Below are 16,587 nucleotides of genomic sequence, written 5' to 3'. Positions count from 1 at the left end.
AGAAATAAGACGGCTTGTACCATTTCATTTAAGTTCATACAGGTCAGATCGTTGATGGCGTCAACTTTGTTGAATGAAAAAAACAATATACCAGCATGTGATAATAAAATATAACTAAATATATACCACTTAATATATAAAATAAATATCATGATTATTAATTCATTGATATAGTTGATTAATTTGTTTACAATCCTGTTTATAATAATAGGACTATAACTCTAAACAGAAAACACTTAAATGCTTAAAGATGTTTTTTTATTTTTTATCTCAATGGTTTATTGTCTGAACTAATGCACCCGTTGTCAGTATAATGTGAACAGGCGGAATGGTGTGCTTGGGACCTTCGGCACGCATTTCAGTGAGATAGCACTATAAAGTCGGCTTCAGATCCGCGCTATCACAAGGAGGCAAGAACACCAACATGGCCTGTCTCCTGCATACACACACGCCAGCACGCATACACTACACACATGGAGGCACGTCCTAATATGCCCTTAGCTGTTAATAGGACGTTAAACAAAATTAAACCAAACCTAATTTACTGTCTGTATCACGATATAAAAATGATATCAGGGATGTCACAAAACCTGACAAATACCCGTGACGTCTTTAATCATATATGTGGAAGCTGAAACGCTAATTGACGTTTTTGCAGGTTGATAAAAGTTGTTGTAAATGTTTATGGTGTCATTATGGTCCTATTTGGAAATGTTTCTTTTGTTTGCGCTAACTGGAGATCGATGTTATTGTTATACTGTTCTGTGTGCTTTTGTGGTTTCGATGTTACTAACCAGGTTTTCCCTTGGATGACTTGACAATACACGGAGTTCACATAGACTTACTTTAGCTTCACCGATTACGAGTTCGAATTACAGTTTGGTTTACATGAGTAATATCAATTAATATAGAAAAATCAGAATGAAAAAAACGGATCTAGTTGGTAAAAGAAACTTTATACAATTTCACTACGTACCTGTAAACGAATAGTTCAACACAAATAAATATCATCCAGTCAAAAACCACATTCCTAAATTATGGATATCGATCCATATGCTTAAACCCTGACAACCTCAACGCCAAATTAACACAAATAACTCATCTCGTATATTTTCAAAAATATTAAAATTCAGAATTAAACCTGCATGTACTGGGATTAATAATGCTCGCGCATAGACAGCAGATACAAAAATATTTGTAAATTTTCAGATATTTTCTCAAAAATAATACTTTGAATATCTGTGTTAACGACTCGTTGAGCGAGTCTGGTTTTGAAACATCTCATCGAAGCTTTTTGAAAATTATAACCATAGATATATAGTGTTACGTTACGCTTGAATTGCCATTACACGGTTTATCAAGTTCAGTCTCCAGGATAAAAAGTTCGTAACCTTGACAGAGATATCGGACAATGTACGTAAACACTATATTCCAGCTTTCGCGCACTTCCGGTATAAATTCCTCTCCGATCGCTGTCTCCCAGACGCTCATCAACACTTTTATATACACAGCGAAATGTTCAATGTCAAAACCGTCGAAGGTGGCGTGTTTCGCACCAAGCATCAGCAGAGTATGTTGAATTTCAGTCTTTGGCTTCTCCAAACTATCCACGACCGAATCCACTACCTGCATGAACTTTGTCACGTGATCTATGAATATTTTCGACTGTCTCAAGTTGTTTTCATCTATATACCTGTAATGTATAAAATGAAATACATGGCAATAAAATGTTCGATAAAGACATATGATTATCCCATTCGTCAAAACAAACCGAACTGAAGACTCATACAAATGCTCAGTATCATTGTTTATCACCCAAACTAATTAACATGTTGTCAGTACCGGGTTCGGCATTGTATTTCAGTGAGGTAGCACTTTGAATTCGGCATCAGATCCGTGCTATCGCAAGGAGGAAAATACACTGATATACCGTTGCCAACATACATACACACTTGCACGCATACACTACACACATGGAGGCACGTCCTTAAATGCCCCAGCTGTAAGAGGGACGCTAAAGGAGTCCTTTATAAATGTAAATAGAATGATATCTGTCCTTTAAGAGGGACGAACGCACCCTGTTTTTAAGAAAGATATCAAGTCTGGCAATATCAGTGTATAACACACTGATTGTACATCCCTTTTCCTGTCAGGGCTGATGTGTAATTATCAATGAACCCTAAGTCCCTAGGGGGTTGGGGCATTTTTTCATTCCTTCTGTTACGTGTAGCGATCAAAGAATGTTCCGAAGGTCCCGGAGATCCTAAACAGTTTCACGGTTTCGTTCCAGTTCTCCAAATGGTCCCTATCAGATATCGCATAAATAATGAAAAAAAACAATAATACCTTCCCTAACAGACTTCTTTTGGGTAAGAACTGCATCATTACACGCAATTAAAAAACCGTGGTTAAATGAAGCCTGACTGTCAAATGAGGACAGGTGCTAACACTTACTTTGAACAACACACTTATATGGGTCAAGAATGTTTATTTATTCTTTTATGTCACAACTCTTAGATCATAAGGTTTGATTTGTTTTTCTGAGGTTGTTGATTCACAATCCCGATATGAATAAATTCTGTTTGTGTTTTATAACTCGGTATGTTTGTTTTTCACAACTCTGGGGTTTACTTTTGTTTCACAACTCTTGTTCAATAGATTATTCGCGTTTAACAACACGGGAAATGTTTGATTTGTGCTTCTGAAACGCAAACAATTAGGTTCGCTTATTTTTTACAAATTTGAGTCTTAGTTTTTACTGGTTTTCAAAACTCACGGGGTCCTACGTTTTTTACTTGCGTTTTATATCAATGAGGTAAATTGTATTACAAAATTCTTGAAGTTTTTGGTTTTGTTTGAGTATTAAATTTCACATGAGCATTCCTTCTTGATATAGATTACAGCACATGCAGGTGATGACACGTATGTTTCGTTTCAATATTCAGTTCATGTTTTACTATCCTGTCTTTTCATCGATTGACCACTAGATCGTCAAATTTTCTGTTGCATTTAAAAATCCCACTCCACAGTTAATATATACTGGCTATCCTAAGCAAATAAAACCAGAAAATAATTAGGAAATCTTCCAGGAACTGAAATATACGAAGGCAACGCTCGGGGTCTTAAGAACAATCCAGTTGATAATACTACATTTGTTTCAATCTGTCAGCAGTTTCCAACTTGGCGAAGTGCTGATATGTCTGCATAATGATTTCGGCAAATCCTATCGAATGCATGATACATGCAGACGATACAATCTTGAGTATGAGGAGCATCAAATTTGAAGTTAAATGGGGATTCTTGGTGTCTCAAGGGGAAGAATCAATCTAAATTATGTCGTAGGTTAAATCTGGAAAGTGAGAGGATATTGAAGTCTGACGTGTAAGAGGAGGGGGAGTCTGGAATGTCGAGCGGTGAGTGTTTGAATTGTAAAGGCTTGGATGTATATATGGTATGGGTGTAAAGGATTGGATATTTATATGGTATGGGTGTAAATGCTTGGATATTTTTATGGTAGGGGTGTAAAGGATTAGATATTTATATAGTATGGGTGTAAAGGATTGGATATTTATATGGTATGGGTGTAAAGGCTTGGATATTTATATGGTATGGGTGTAATGGATTGGATATTTATATGGTATGGGTGTAAAAGATTGGATATTTATATTGTATGGGTGTAAAGGCTTGGATATTTATAAGGTATGGGTGTAAAGGATTAGATATTTACACCCATACCATATAAATATCTAATCCTTCACACCCATACCATATAAATATCAAATCCTTTACACCCGTACCATGTAAAGGATTGGATATTTATGTGGTATGGGTGTAAAGGATTAGATATTTATATGGTATGGGTGTAAAGGATTGGATATTTACATGGTACGGGTGTAAAGGATTGGATATTTATATGGTATGGGTGTAAAGGATTAGATATTTATATGGTATGGATGTAAAGGATATGTGTCTGAAGTGCAGAGACTTTAAAGGCATATACGTTTATGGTCACCATCATGGTCAATTAATTTCCTTTTCAATATGAATGTCGACGTTTTAATGAAGCTTGTTAATGGTGTTTGTGCTTTCGTTGTCACTGACCCGGCCCTTGGATTTGACCTAGATATACATTGCGCGTGTTGGCAATCAAGGCGCAGACGCTTACCCAGAACACCTGATCCTATACTCCTTAGTTTTTTTTAAACTTTAAGTGTGATTTCGGTTTTTACGAGAAACAAATTAGCTTGTTTTTTCTTGCAAGTCACCATGGTATAATTTTCCTTGAGATTTTCCTTTATATGCTATAGAAAAAAGCACAGGTGAAGGGTTATGCAATATTGATTCTTTTCTTGTCAGATTTTTAATCATTTTGACAGTTTTTTACTCTCTATTATAGTATGCCTGCTCCACAAAGTATTCTAGTCCTTGCATAATGTTGTATTCTTTTATCGTGTTTCTAATTTTCTACCGGGGTTTTTCTCAAGTTTATTGATGTATCTATTACGTATAGAAAGAAACGTTTCGTGAACCATTTTTACCTAGCAACCTTTCAATCAAACCCCTTCAGTGATTTCTTCTTATCAATTAATAATGAAAATAATAAATAATTCAGTAAGTTGAAACTCCCATCCTTATTGGCTTTGTAAAGGTTCTGAGTAGTCAGTATGTCTACATGTCCCTGTACTGTCATTATATACGGCCGAACACGACACAGTGTTGACCCGCAGGTACAGGTGTCCGACTGCCCATGGAAATTACTTCTTATGATATCAAACTCTCATTCTTGGCATATTAGGTAAGGCAACACTCCAGTTTCAATATCGTATCTATCATAGCACAGATGGAGGGGTGAGCCCAGCGCAAAATTGTCTATATTGAAATCACTATACGTTGCTATAGTATTCGATGCAGCTCTAAATGAGAAGGGCACTACGCACCCTGAAGGATATTCAGTTCACTACACGACTATTTGTCTTGAATGCGCCACAGGGAGTAATTACATTTTTTTTACCTGTGATTGAGCCGGATTGGTATTTTTTAATCAGGGGCTAACAACATAAACACAAACGAGGTGCATTCGAAGGTTTTGATGTCACAGAATATTTGCCCGGGGATGACTGGTAATTGGTATGTTTTTTTCTCTCATCTTATTTGTTGGAAAAATATTAGATTTGATCTTAGTATTCTGTCTAGGACCTCAAATGATTATGATCTCTTCACTCTAAAGCTATGGTTGAAGACATGAACGTAAGAAAGCAGTCCTTGCAATAAAAATAAGGAAAACAAGGCTCGGTTAATAGATTGCATCGTTTATATAGTATCGTGAATATCTAAGCATCAATTCAATCATTTAATGACAAAATATTACATTTTCCTTGCGCGCAGCTGATTTGCTTTACAGCTGATGAATACACCAACGTAAACAATTTGGCGAAAAATTTCACAAAAAAAACCCATTACATTGTAGGACGAAATAAAAAAAAAGAGTTTATTATAGCATGTAGAATATTCCTGCCTGAGGACCAATATTATAAAATTCACCATGAAACCTCAGAGGTATCACACAGTTCGTGTAGCGGTCAACTTTATGATTAATCCCTAAAATACATACATGTACCTTAGGAGATATCGGAGACTAATAAAAATACCTATAATGATTTAGAAAAAAAAAATCGTATAATTAATAACGATGCACTATATCATTGTATTTTTCTGAAATATTTTCTTCTATGAAATCGTCGAATTATTTAAAGATATCATATAAATTCAATTAGAGCTATCTTATCCGTTTTTGCAACCCCTCTTTGGGTATTAAATGTTAAACTGACTTGTAAAAGGGTTCTAATTGTCTGCCTTGAAGTCATTCATTTAACGGGATAAACACTTCTATTTCTAATGTGTCTTTTTTACGGCAATGCGATTTCGTCTACCTTATACATTTTTGTGTAACTGTCACACCTTGTTATTTGGGTTCGTCTATTAAGTGATAAATTTGTACTTTCTCCAAAACATCACACAACCATTCCCTGTTTTAGTAGAAAAAATTGAATATATTGTTAATATGTCTTCTCCGGATATGACGTAGTTATCACTGCGTAGATGTTGCCGATATTGTTACACACTTAGGCAAAAACAAAATTAAAATGGACCTTTTAACAAAGAAGACAACAAATGTCTACATTCATATAAGCTCGTAATCTTGTAGATGATCAATGAACAGGCTATTCCTAGATTACAGGTTATTCTTGTAAACGTTCAATAAAATTAACATATCTATAACAAAGGGTACTCAATATCTCCGAACTTCTACACCAGACTCAAAAGTTGCAATGATATTTTATAAATGCTTGATGCTTTAGCTGCTTTAACCTTTTCTGCTAGCTAAACATTTTGTTCACTGATCTAAGAGGAAATTCAATTCAGCACCGTTGTGAAAAAAATAAAAGATTTCTACTGTATTGTTTTCAAATAATAGTACTCTTATGATGTATATTTCATTATTCATTGTTTTTTGGTTGTTCTGTAAGATATGATACGTACTTTATGCTATTCGTATACTTGTACCTACTTCACCCCTTTCGGGCAATAGTAAAAGTGAGAACTATAACCTGCGCTGGTTAATAACGTGATATACCGACTTTCGGAACATGTACAGCTGTATTTTTCATTGTAACCGTTTGCAAAATATTCTATAAAAATAAAAACTTTTTTTTTTTAAAACAGCACGGCCCAAGCTTGTCGTAGAAAGACGAGTGCACTATCCACTGCACCACACGATTAACCTATTCTATCAAAGGTGTCTTGTATCACGTTGTTGAAAAGGCAAGTAAAAATGCTATGACGTCAATGCTTAAATATTACTTTCTGTGTTCAAGGTGTGGCTGAACATAGCATACTATCAATTAATGATTGGCGTGTCATGGAAGTTTGTCTCCTCGCTCCTTGATATAGAAATGCCTGTCAAAATGGGTGAAATCCCATGTCTAGGGTGTCATATACACTTCTGTTTCTGATTTGTGTTTTTGTGTTTATCGAATAAAAAGCGACTTTTAAGTATACAATATCAGATATATCTCAATCAGCTCAAAAACGACATGACCTAGTCACTAATCACTGGCTGATAGTCGACATTTTCAAGGAAGCTAGGAAAGCCGGATAAGTATATTCAATATATTCTATAAATGTCATGCGGTTGGTATACGTATTGTGCAGTGTTTTAGGTAAATAAGAATGAAACATTATACATAACGATATAGCTCTACAATAATGCTCCCTGTGTCACTGCAAGCAAAACGCTAGAGAACTACACTTAGTTTTTCCTACATACAGTTACCTCCCCTACATTTTTTTTAATTTGATTTAACTGTAGCTCCACTTGTCTGGCACTCGTCCGTTGACAGGTAGCTCAGTTAGTTACGAGTGACAGTACAATGTCGAGGTTGGAATGCTGGTCCGGTCTTGTTGTATTTTGAAATATTGTTTTTTTCAAACTCTCGCATTGTATGTTGTTTTCAAAAATGGTTTGCCAAAGCTATAATCATACCCAAATTTCGAATGAGTAGTTTAATTTTTGCAGTGGTGTGGGGATCTTGTAATACAGGAAGGTGATGATACATGAAGAGAAAATTGATAGCCGTTCATTCGGAAAAATCCGGGGAATTACAAAGAAAAATAAAACCTTAATTATAAGTAAAAATCAAGAGAACAAGGGAAAATGTAAACAAAAGAATCCTTTTATATGGAGTCACTGACAAGCAACAAAATACACTATGACTACAAACTCCACAACCACACATTACAGTAGAATCCAGAAAACAACCTACGATGGGACAAACATATTAACAACATCACAGCCAATGCCATTAAGTCCCTAGGTTTCTAAACCGCACCTTAAAACTAAACTCACCACATATAAAAGAACACGCATACAAAGCATTAGTCAGACCAAACTTTAATACTGCTCTTCCATTTTGGACCACAAAACACAAACCAAATTAAACAAATAGAAAAAACACAACGAAGAGCGGCACACTACGTAAACAACAGATACCACAACACTAGCTCAGTAACAGACATGATCCACAAACTACAATGGCCAACACTACAAACACGGCACTTTCACACAAGAATGATCCTTTTTTTTTTACAAAACTGTACACCAAATCGTAGCTATAAACCCAACATATATACTCACACCCGTAGACCCTCGAACCAGACATGCACACCTTCACGCATACAAACACATATCTGCTACAAAGGACACCTAGACATATTCATTCTTTCCAAACACAATAACAAAATGGAATCTCCTTCCCATAGCAGCAGTACAATGCACAACACTAGAGGTCTTCAAGGCACACATACGCTATGTAGCCATTGAAGCCCTCATCACACGCTAAAACATACGCCAGCTTTTACCTTTTATCTATACCTTGCACAAAAAGTGAGTGATAACTTGGTTTATGACAACAAAAATCACAAGGCACGAAGGCGACACCGTATCTATATATAACAAGAAAAGTGGAATAGTTTTTTAATACAATCATGATGGCTATAGAAAGAAATGGAAAGTTCACAAAAGGAAAGTCCTAATGGGTTCACTTTTACTACCATGTAGTTGTAAGTAAACCTCGAGATAAGTGGCTATGTAGGGGACTATGTAGCTCATTGATGTTTTGTTCAGGAGGTTATATACGATCGACGTGTCCAATGGGTTTCTTGTTAATTAATGAGAACGTATCGTCGATATAAAGTAAAAGTGAAATTCAATATTAACAAGGTGATTGTTACCTTTCCGATCAGCTATTTGACTATAAAATCGACCTCATTTAAAGTGAAACACAGATCGGCTATTAGTTTAGAATGTTTTGCGTACAGGATGTTCAAAATTGAGAAAAAGGTTCGTTTGAATTCTTCAAAATTCACGTTTCATTACTTCCATTACTTCAATATGCAGTATCACCATATCAGTTTTACCATGATTTAATATTGCTAGAAATAAAGGACTTGGTTGCATGGATTATCAGCCAGCAAAGCCAGTGACAAAAAATGTGATTTGTGAATAAAATCTTTAGAAGTTTCGGAATATATTTACAAACAAGACAGTCCGTAACAGAATCATTCAGCGGAATTCAGATATATGATAATACAAACGTAATTTAAGTTTGTGTTTTATGTTTCGAAAGATTTGAAAATACATCAGGGTTCTTGGTCATAGAGCAAGCTTAGCATGTTTTATTAGCAATAAATGCCGACCCAACAGCATGGTTTATGTAGTTCGTTGATTGTGCAAGCATAACAGATTGGTGTTTGGGATTTTTTTAAATTTCAAACTGCTGATGAATTTAGAGAGTGACCCAATTTAACCTGTTCTCGTTTCGGACACTGTTGGACATAGTCTTCCACTGAATCCATTAATATATTTATATACAAATTCCAACTGATAGTAAGAGTCTCTCAGTACGTTGGACTCCTTATGAAAAGCTAGTATTTAAAACTTGAATCGTGCAGTGTATTTATTTTTTGCCAAAATGTACCTTGTGCCAAATGTAATTGTGTGAGTCCTACGTTTGTTTTTGCACTATAGATACTATTTAGAATCCCGGTTATCACATGACTTTTTGGGTGAATGCTTTATGGATATTAAGAACCTGAACATTCTGAATAAGTTGTTTTCAGGTACTTCTGTATTTAAATATATAGGAATCGATGTATTTAAAAGTGACGGAAAGAAACAACATCTAAAACCTTGATGGTAATTGCATCCCTTAAAAATATCCGTGTGACAGGATTAAAGGGCTTTATTTATGTCAAATCATCAATAATGATACGACATTACCAAGCTAGTTTCCAAAGGTCATCAGAAACAGTTTTATTGATTTAAGGAGATAATACTCAGACTGTACAATATGTGGGTAGAGAGGACAAATAGAGGACCGGTAGGACCGATATTGCCATAAAAAATCATAAAAAACAACCTGTAACTGTTCAATACATTACCCGTGCCTGTGTTATAGGCGACTTCTCTATTAGAAGGTCACTTTTAAGACAGCAACAGGTAGGTTAAAACTGTCTGGAAAAATGCTTCTTAATGCTTTGCCTTCTTTTAAGATACTATACCAATTTTCGATGAAGAAAGTTTGTACTTTGTTATGAAAATATCTCTTTCACTACCAGAAGACATTGTAGAAAAAGATTAAAAGGCCAATCCAATATCACGTAGATATCCTCGTATCATCTTTTATGTTTGGCTGGTTTATACGTGTTTAACAGCATTAAAATGGCTTAACGCACAGCGGTAGGGCTACTCTGGTAGTTTCAAACGGGGAACCATGGTTGGTTGAATGTTTGAGTATACACACATCTACGCTCATTCTGAGTATAAACACATCTATGTTCAATTTGAGCATGAACTGGTCCACATTGAGGTTCAGTTTGAGTATTAACCGTTCCACATTTGCGTTAAGTCTAAGTATGAAAATGCATATTTTCAACGTAAGCATATCTATGTTTAGACATAATATGGACATGCCTTGCGTTATTATCAGTAGAATTATAGCTGTATTACAGCATATGACCAGAGGACATGTTGACATGGACCTAGCAGTTCCCCTTGTGAATTGTTCTTATCATCCGGTTTGGAGTAGCAATATTTCATTTTTAATTGTTTGCAGTTTTTGTGTTATTACTTCTCGAAGTATATATACTTTTCATACTTGCCAACCACCAATCCCAACTGGGTTTTTTCTTTTGTAGTGAACAATGGATCCATCACTGACTTGTTTCATTTATTTTCTGAATGAACTAGACAAAAACGTGAAATGATTCCCACACTTTGATATCATGGTGGTCATCTTAGATGTTTAAACATTAACTAGTGGAGTTGAGATATAAGCAAAAATGGATCCGTTTGTCTGAGAACATTGTAGAACATTAAATGAAAAGGGTCCAATAAGAGAACATGCGGCGATCATTGATAATGAACTTGTCCAAAAATAAACCAAACATACAGTTTTAAAAATCAAATGGGATGCTTCAATTAGGACATTGCATGTACATTCGGTTAATGGATAGAGCACATTTTCTACTTACGAGAAGTTTTTAAAAACTGTTTTGATCTTCGGTTCTTCAAGAAATATCCGGAAGAAAACCTTTTCTCCGATGCCAACCATGTCACGTGATAGGATTGGCCAAGTACTCCGGATGGTGTCGATTTGGTTGTCGGAGAAATCGGCCGCCTCGTCTTCAGCTATATTGACGTCATTGACTTCAACACTTTTGCTGACGTCACATCCCATAATGCAGCCACGATTGGCTAAAACTCATCATACGTCTTTGCTGAAAAGATGAAAAGGCCAACTTTAGTATTATGGATTCCTTTAATAGTAAAATAAATACAAGTGTTTGAATAAGTAATGTCCACTCCATCCCACCTACAGGAAAATGGGAAATACGGTCCAGCTTGGTACACCCGTATTGTTATTTATTAGTGGTTTGACTTATTGGGATCGACGTGTCTCCGTCTATGTGATGTATTCATGTATGCATTTTGTTCGTGTATCAGCCTACTTGCAATGTCGCAAATCTGAGGCCGATTTTTGAGTGCTACCTCCCTGACATACTATGCCGAATCTAATCTTGTTTGAATAACTATTAGTTCAAATACATTTGTATACCAGAGTTCAGAGGCACATATGGCACTATACTATATATAAAGCTTACCATTGTTTTATCATCGATATTCCGTGTCATAACCGCACACAGGGATGCCTGGGCGACAGATCAATACTATATACCATTGTTATAATTAACATGTCATTAAAACCATTATCCATGTCAGTATTGACCCGGTAACTAGAAATCATTACCATGGCGAGACATTCACTAGTTTTCTAATCTAAAGCCACAGTGGTCAAATGTGGTTATTACGTTTGTATGATCCATGCCTGGAAATCGCGATCCGATGTATATCATACCTACTTAACTAGCTTCTATTAAGAGCCTCAGCTTAACGTAAGGCGGTCCTGCATCTCGATAATTCTGCTACAAATAGAAAAATTATCTAAAACCCTGCTCACTAATGTTTCCTGGTTGACTGCTATTTCGGGCTCTATTTTATCGTCGAATTACATTTATGTATCACTGCTTTCCATACTGATCCGGCATTAATGGTAATTAACTGAGGTCAATACGTCATTGAAGGTCATATCGATTTAGCACTTCCAAATGGGGAAATGAAGAATCTTATAACCCGTTTACGTGTTCAGTATTACAAGAAGGACTAAGAAATTTGCATATTCTTGAAATAATGAATAAGTCATTAGACGTACAAACATTAAAGTTAAAATATTTCATTTCTGTGTCAAACAACGTCTTGCATCAAATATATATATATCGATATTTTCAGGGGTTGTAGGAATTAGCCAGCCCTAGTGTGTTGGGCTATGAAACGTATGTGAAAATGAAGAAAAACAATTTGCATGATTTGTGCTCTGTTTAGGATTTTACTCGTGGGGCAAGGTACCAATTCGACTAATAAAGGAATTTCATCGACTATTACTAATTTATCACCGCCAACTCCTATACTTCACACTCTTTACTAACTACTTAATTTGGAAGTGTTTAGTACTCCACTAATCTCTTAAAATTGATAAAGTTTGGGTTAGTAGTATACACGATTTGCCTTTCCAAAATGTTTGCCCAGAGCTCCACCGATTATTACAAGGAGGAGGAAACAGTTGTATAATGCAGCGTAACACATTTTTGGCAAGTTTTATCTTTTACCGAATTTTAACAGTGCAATAATCGATGTGTGTGTTATATTAACCTTTTTATGTTTTATACCTATACCCGGCATGTACAACTTTATATATGTATATATTGCCATATATTATTATGGGTCAAAGAAGTAATATAGACGGTAAAATCCCATATAACACTGGATCCTAATAGAGGTATGTCCGTAGGATACGAATTACTTAAAATAGTATATGGGGCAAAGAATGTACAGATACATCATATTACAAGAAGATAGAACAGATATACTATAATTGAAAATATAGCTATTATATAAAACCAATAGTCCCTCGGCTAAAGACAGCCGAAGGCAGCAATTAAGCCGAGAGCATCGCGGACAAGGAACGCTGATAGTCTAAATTATTAGTTATACAGGTTTGAAACAGTTAACATTGACGTATATTACCCATCTGAAACTCAGAAAGGTAACTTAAGCTAATATTAGCTTTTTTATCCTTATTCACGAATTAACTTATTTGCAACAAAAAATCCAACTGATTTCATTGGTCAATAACGCGGCTGTAATATTCTCGAAAGGTTCGGTGACTCCAGCTGTTGATGATACTCTGTAATTAATGCCTGTGCCTAAATATTCAAAGTTTGATATGATCAACGACAGGTTAATGCAAACCTTCCATGTACTATTTAATTCCAAACATATCCAAATACAACTTAATTCAGGGATCCAGAACGATGGTTCATAGACAAGAGGTACACAAATATTTGTTATTCTTTTCAGATTTCGCCAAAAAGGTATTTTGAAAAAAATGCATTGACGTCTTATAGGTGGTAATCAGGCTTTGAATTAATCATATCTCAACGGAACATAGTTTTGTGTTGCTCAACGTAAGCGACTTTGTACTCTTCATCATGTTATGTGCCGGCAAGGTTATCAGATACGCTTCCATCAGATAGCTGCCAAATGTAACGGCTCATTCGTGTACGCCGTTACATCTATTGTTGTGAGAGGAAGTCTGTGAGATAAAATGTTCAGAGTTTTGCGTCCTTGCGACATACAACTGTTTTGGTCATTTAAAGATGTTGTCAAAACTTGATTAATCCACTCAGATGTCATTTTAGAGTGTCATTTCACTTAAATGCCATAACCTGAACACGGCAATATGATACTGAACACAATCACATAAGAATATAAACGGGCTAACCGGGGGTGTCTAGGTAGACACCGCAAAATGATAGAGAAGTTATGAGAAAAGGAAAATAAGGTCACTGATATTGCAACGAAGGCATCAAATCAATTTTAGTTATCTTATAACCTTAAAGCAAAAGTCATAGAAAAAATCTCCGACACTGCAGGAGCGTTCATATAAGATGCATCCTACGTAAATTTAGAGGAATAGATTGGATTTGTCCTTTTCCAGAACCTGCAAAGGATTATTGAGCGATAAAGAACTTCCATGAAAAACATAACTTCGAAATTATTTTAGAAATTTTATTTATTTCCTGTTTCGGATCTATGAGTTAACCTACGATCATACATTTAGTACAATCGAATATCTGAAGCTCATTGGAGTAATGTTTAAACGACTCATTCGCTTAAAAAATAGGGTAAACATCAAGATCCTGAAGAATATGCTTGTAATCAATATTGGTTTCATAACATCATACATGCTAGGAATATGCATATCAATCCAAACCTTAAGTGGTTTATTTCAGTTCATGATAATTTTAAAAAGCTCTTTACCACATTAATGCGGAACCAGCCATTTTAGGAGCAACAAGGGCATCTTTTCAATCATTATGATTGACATCAAGCGACAAAAATCAATCCAAAACCATTCGGGTGTTTCCGTCAATGCTTTAATGTGTCGTCACGGTATGATTGGTCCCCAATAAATCGCACAGTAACGCAGAACCGACCGAACAGTTTCGTGTTAAAAACATTGACGTGTCACAAGTGGTACTGATACACGTATACACTAATTTGATCTTAAATGCTTATATCAGCATAGTTATAGCATCTAAAGGAATTTGGAATGTCAAAAACACTGATTGTAATCAAGCAATGAATGTTTTAGCAAATGTTGTTATGGTCCTATAACACACATTAATATTGATGACAAATATGATAAAGCCCATTAGGGCTTTATGTAAGTTTGTCAGCAATAGGAATGTGTTATAGGACCATAACAATATTGTCTAAAATATTCATTCCTTATATTTACATTTTGATAGAGTAGATTTGCTTTATTTGGTTTTTTCGAACATATCTTGAACAGCAAATTAAGTGTTGATAACAATAAAATCGATGACGTCACAATAGATATAGATGACGTCACTATAGCAAATGTTGTTATAGTCTCATAATAACATTTGCCTTTTCATTGCATTGCAATGGAAGGATGCAGATCAAATGTAAATATTCGGTTTTGGGACTTGTATAAATGTAATGCATTCACGCAACACCTGTATCTGTGTATACACGTTGATGCAAAAATCATGAGAAAGATTTGGTCAGCGATTTTGCACTATAATTAGTTATAATGTTAGGCCGACTCCCACGTATCACTGCACGCCTTGGGCCAGGGCCATAAACCTCCGTCCCCCCACTTCTCCATGGTACCTGTAATTGTCGTTGTAATCCAAACCGGTCTTGCTATACATGGCAGACGAGAATAATCATTGGTCACATTAAAGTATTATGTATTATATGCACCTGTATGCTAGGGAAGTTTTCAACACCGGACACAGCCTTTAATCATATGTCCGGTGTCTACTCATGTATACACTGTCACAAAGGCAACATAATTGATAACATGCTTCAATACACAGATTCCTTTGCACGGAATAGGAAGTATATAATTGATGACATTTGCGTGTGTTTGTTTCAATTCAAAGATCTCGGCAATTGAATAGGCTTCAATGTGTGATTTGCGATGACGAAACGAAGCATGCATGCTGCAGGATTGCATTACGCACCTGAAACTGGCACATGCAAGTACATGTATCGTGATTATAATTAAAGTAACTAATGTAACAGTAGAGCCGAACTTTGTTAAAATCCAGTTAGATGGCGACGATAACATCGCCATGCACTTTATTTAGCTGAAAGTGCTCATGGTCTTTGTATGTTGGCGACGAAGGAGAATTCCCCCAGGTACAGACGGCAGTGTAGCCAGATATTATCCCGAGAACTGAGAGCAGTATCTATCGACCCAGTATTAACACTGGTAACTTTGAATTTAATTAAACAGGATAACGATATGATTGAAACAAAGTTAATGAGGTTAAATTGTGTAAGCGAAGTACATTGCATTTTCAGTATTTTCACAAAAATTGGTTGTTCTCTTTGGTTATCTAATTAACACGTCTCATTGCCAAGTATTTTTTTTTCTTATTGAACATTTTCACAATTATCACAGTTATCACAATTAGCAGAATCGTACTCATTCATCAACACATTCCTGTGGACTTTTTCAAGTGAACACCGGGGATTTGGTGGTTGTGAATAGCAAGATTTTAATACCGTTATAGACTAGACACGTGGGAATAGTCAGTTTATTGTCCTTGAATGGCGTACATTTTCTTCGACAAATGTAGGCCGACAGTTATAGTTTGTCTATAAGGGACAATACAATTACTATTTCGCACGTGTTCAATTTGGAACTATTGTGTTACACAAATGCAAATAAAATCCATCTTTTACTTGCATTAATTTGGGTGTCGTCTTAACGGTTTTATTTCAATCGCCCACCTTGAAAACAAAACAAAACCGAAGGGAACTAGAAATATTCTAAAAGCTTTATCACGAAATCACATGATCTAACTGCTTTA

General features: G+C 35.5%; 1 protein-coding gene across 2 annotated transcripts in view; it reads right to left on the bottom strand.

Moving 5' to 3' along the window:
- Positions 1 to 491: 491 nt before the first annotated feature.
- LOC110455116 (globin C, coelomic-like) overlaps positions 492 to 16,587 on the bottom strand; it is a 61,692-nt gene continuing 45,596 nt past the window's right edge. For both annotated transcript variants that reach the window (XM_021505064.1, XM_021505065.1), the window contains exons 2-3: positions 11,092 to 11,337; positions 492 to 1,693 (exon numbers count right to left, since the gene is read on the bottom strand). In XM_021505064.1, the coding sequence (XP_021360739.1) occupies positions 1,324 to 1,693; positions 11,092 to 11,297 (576 nt within the window). In that variant the 5' untranslated portion in view covers positions 11,298 to 11,337 and the 3' untranslated portion in view covers positions 492 to 1,323. The remainder of the gene's footprint in view (positions 1,694 to 11,091; positions 11,338 to 16,587) is intronic.

This window comes from Mizuhopecten yessoensis, unplaced genomic scaffold, assembly GCF_002113885.1.
Source record: "Mizuhopecten yessoensis strain PY_sf001 unplaced genomic scaffold, ASM211388v2 scaffold8131, whole genome shotgun sequence".
NCBI classification, from domain to species: Eukaryota; Metazoa; Mollusca; class Bivalvia; order Pectinida; family Pectinidae; genus Mizuhopecten; species Mizuhopecten yessoensis.
The sequence above is the reverse complement of the archived record's forward strand: the minus strand, read 5'-3'. Positions and strand labels throughout refer to the sequence as shown.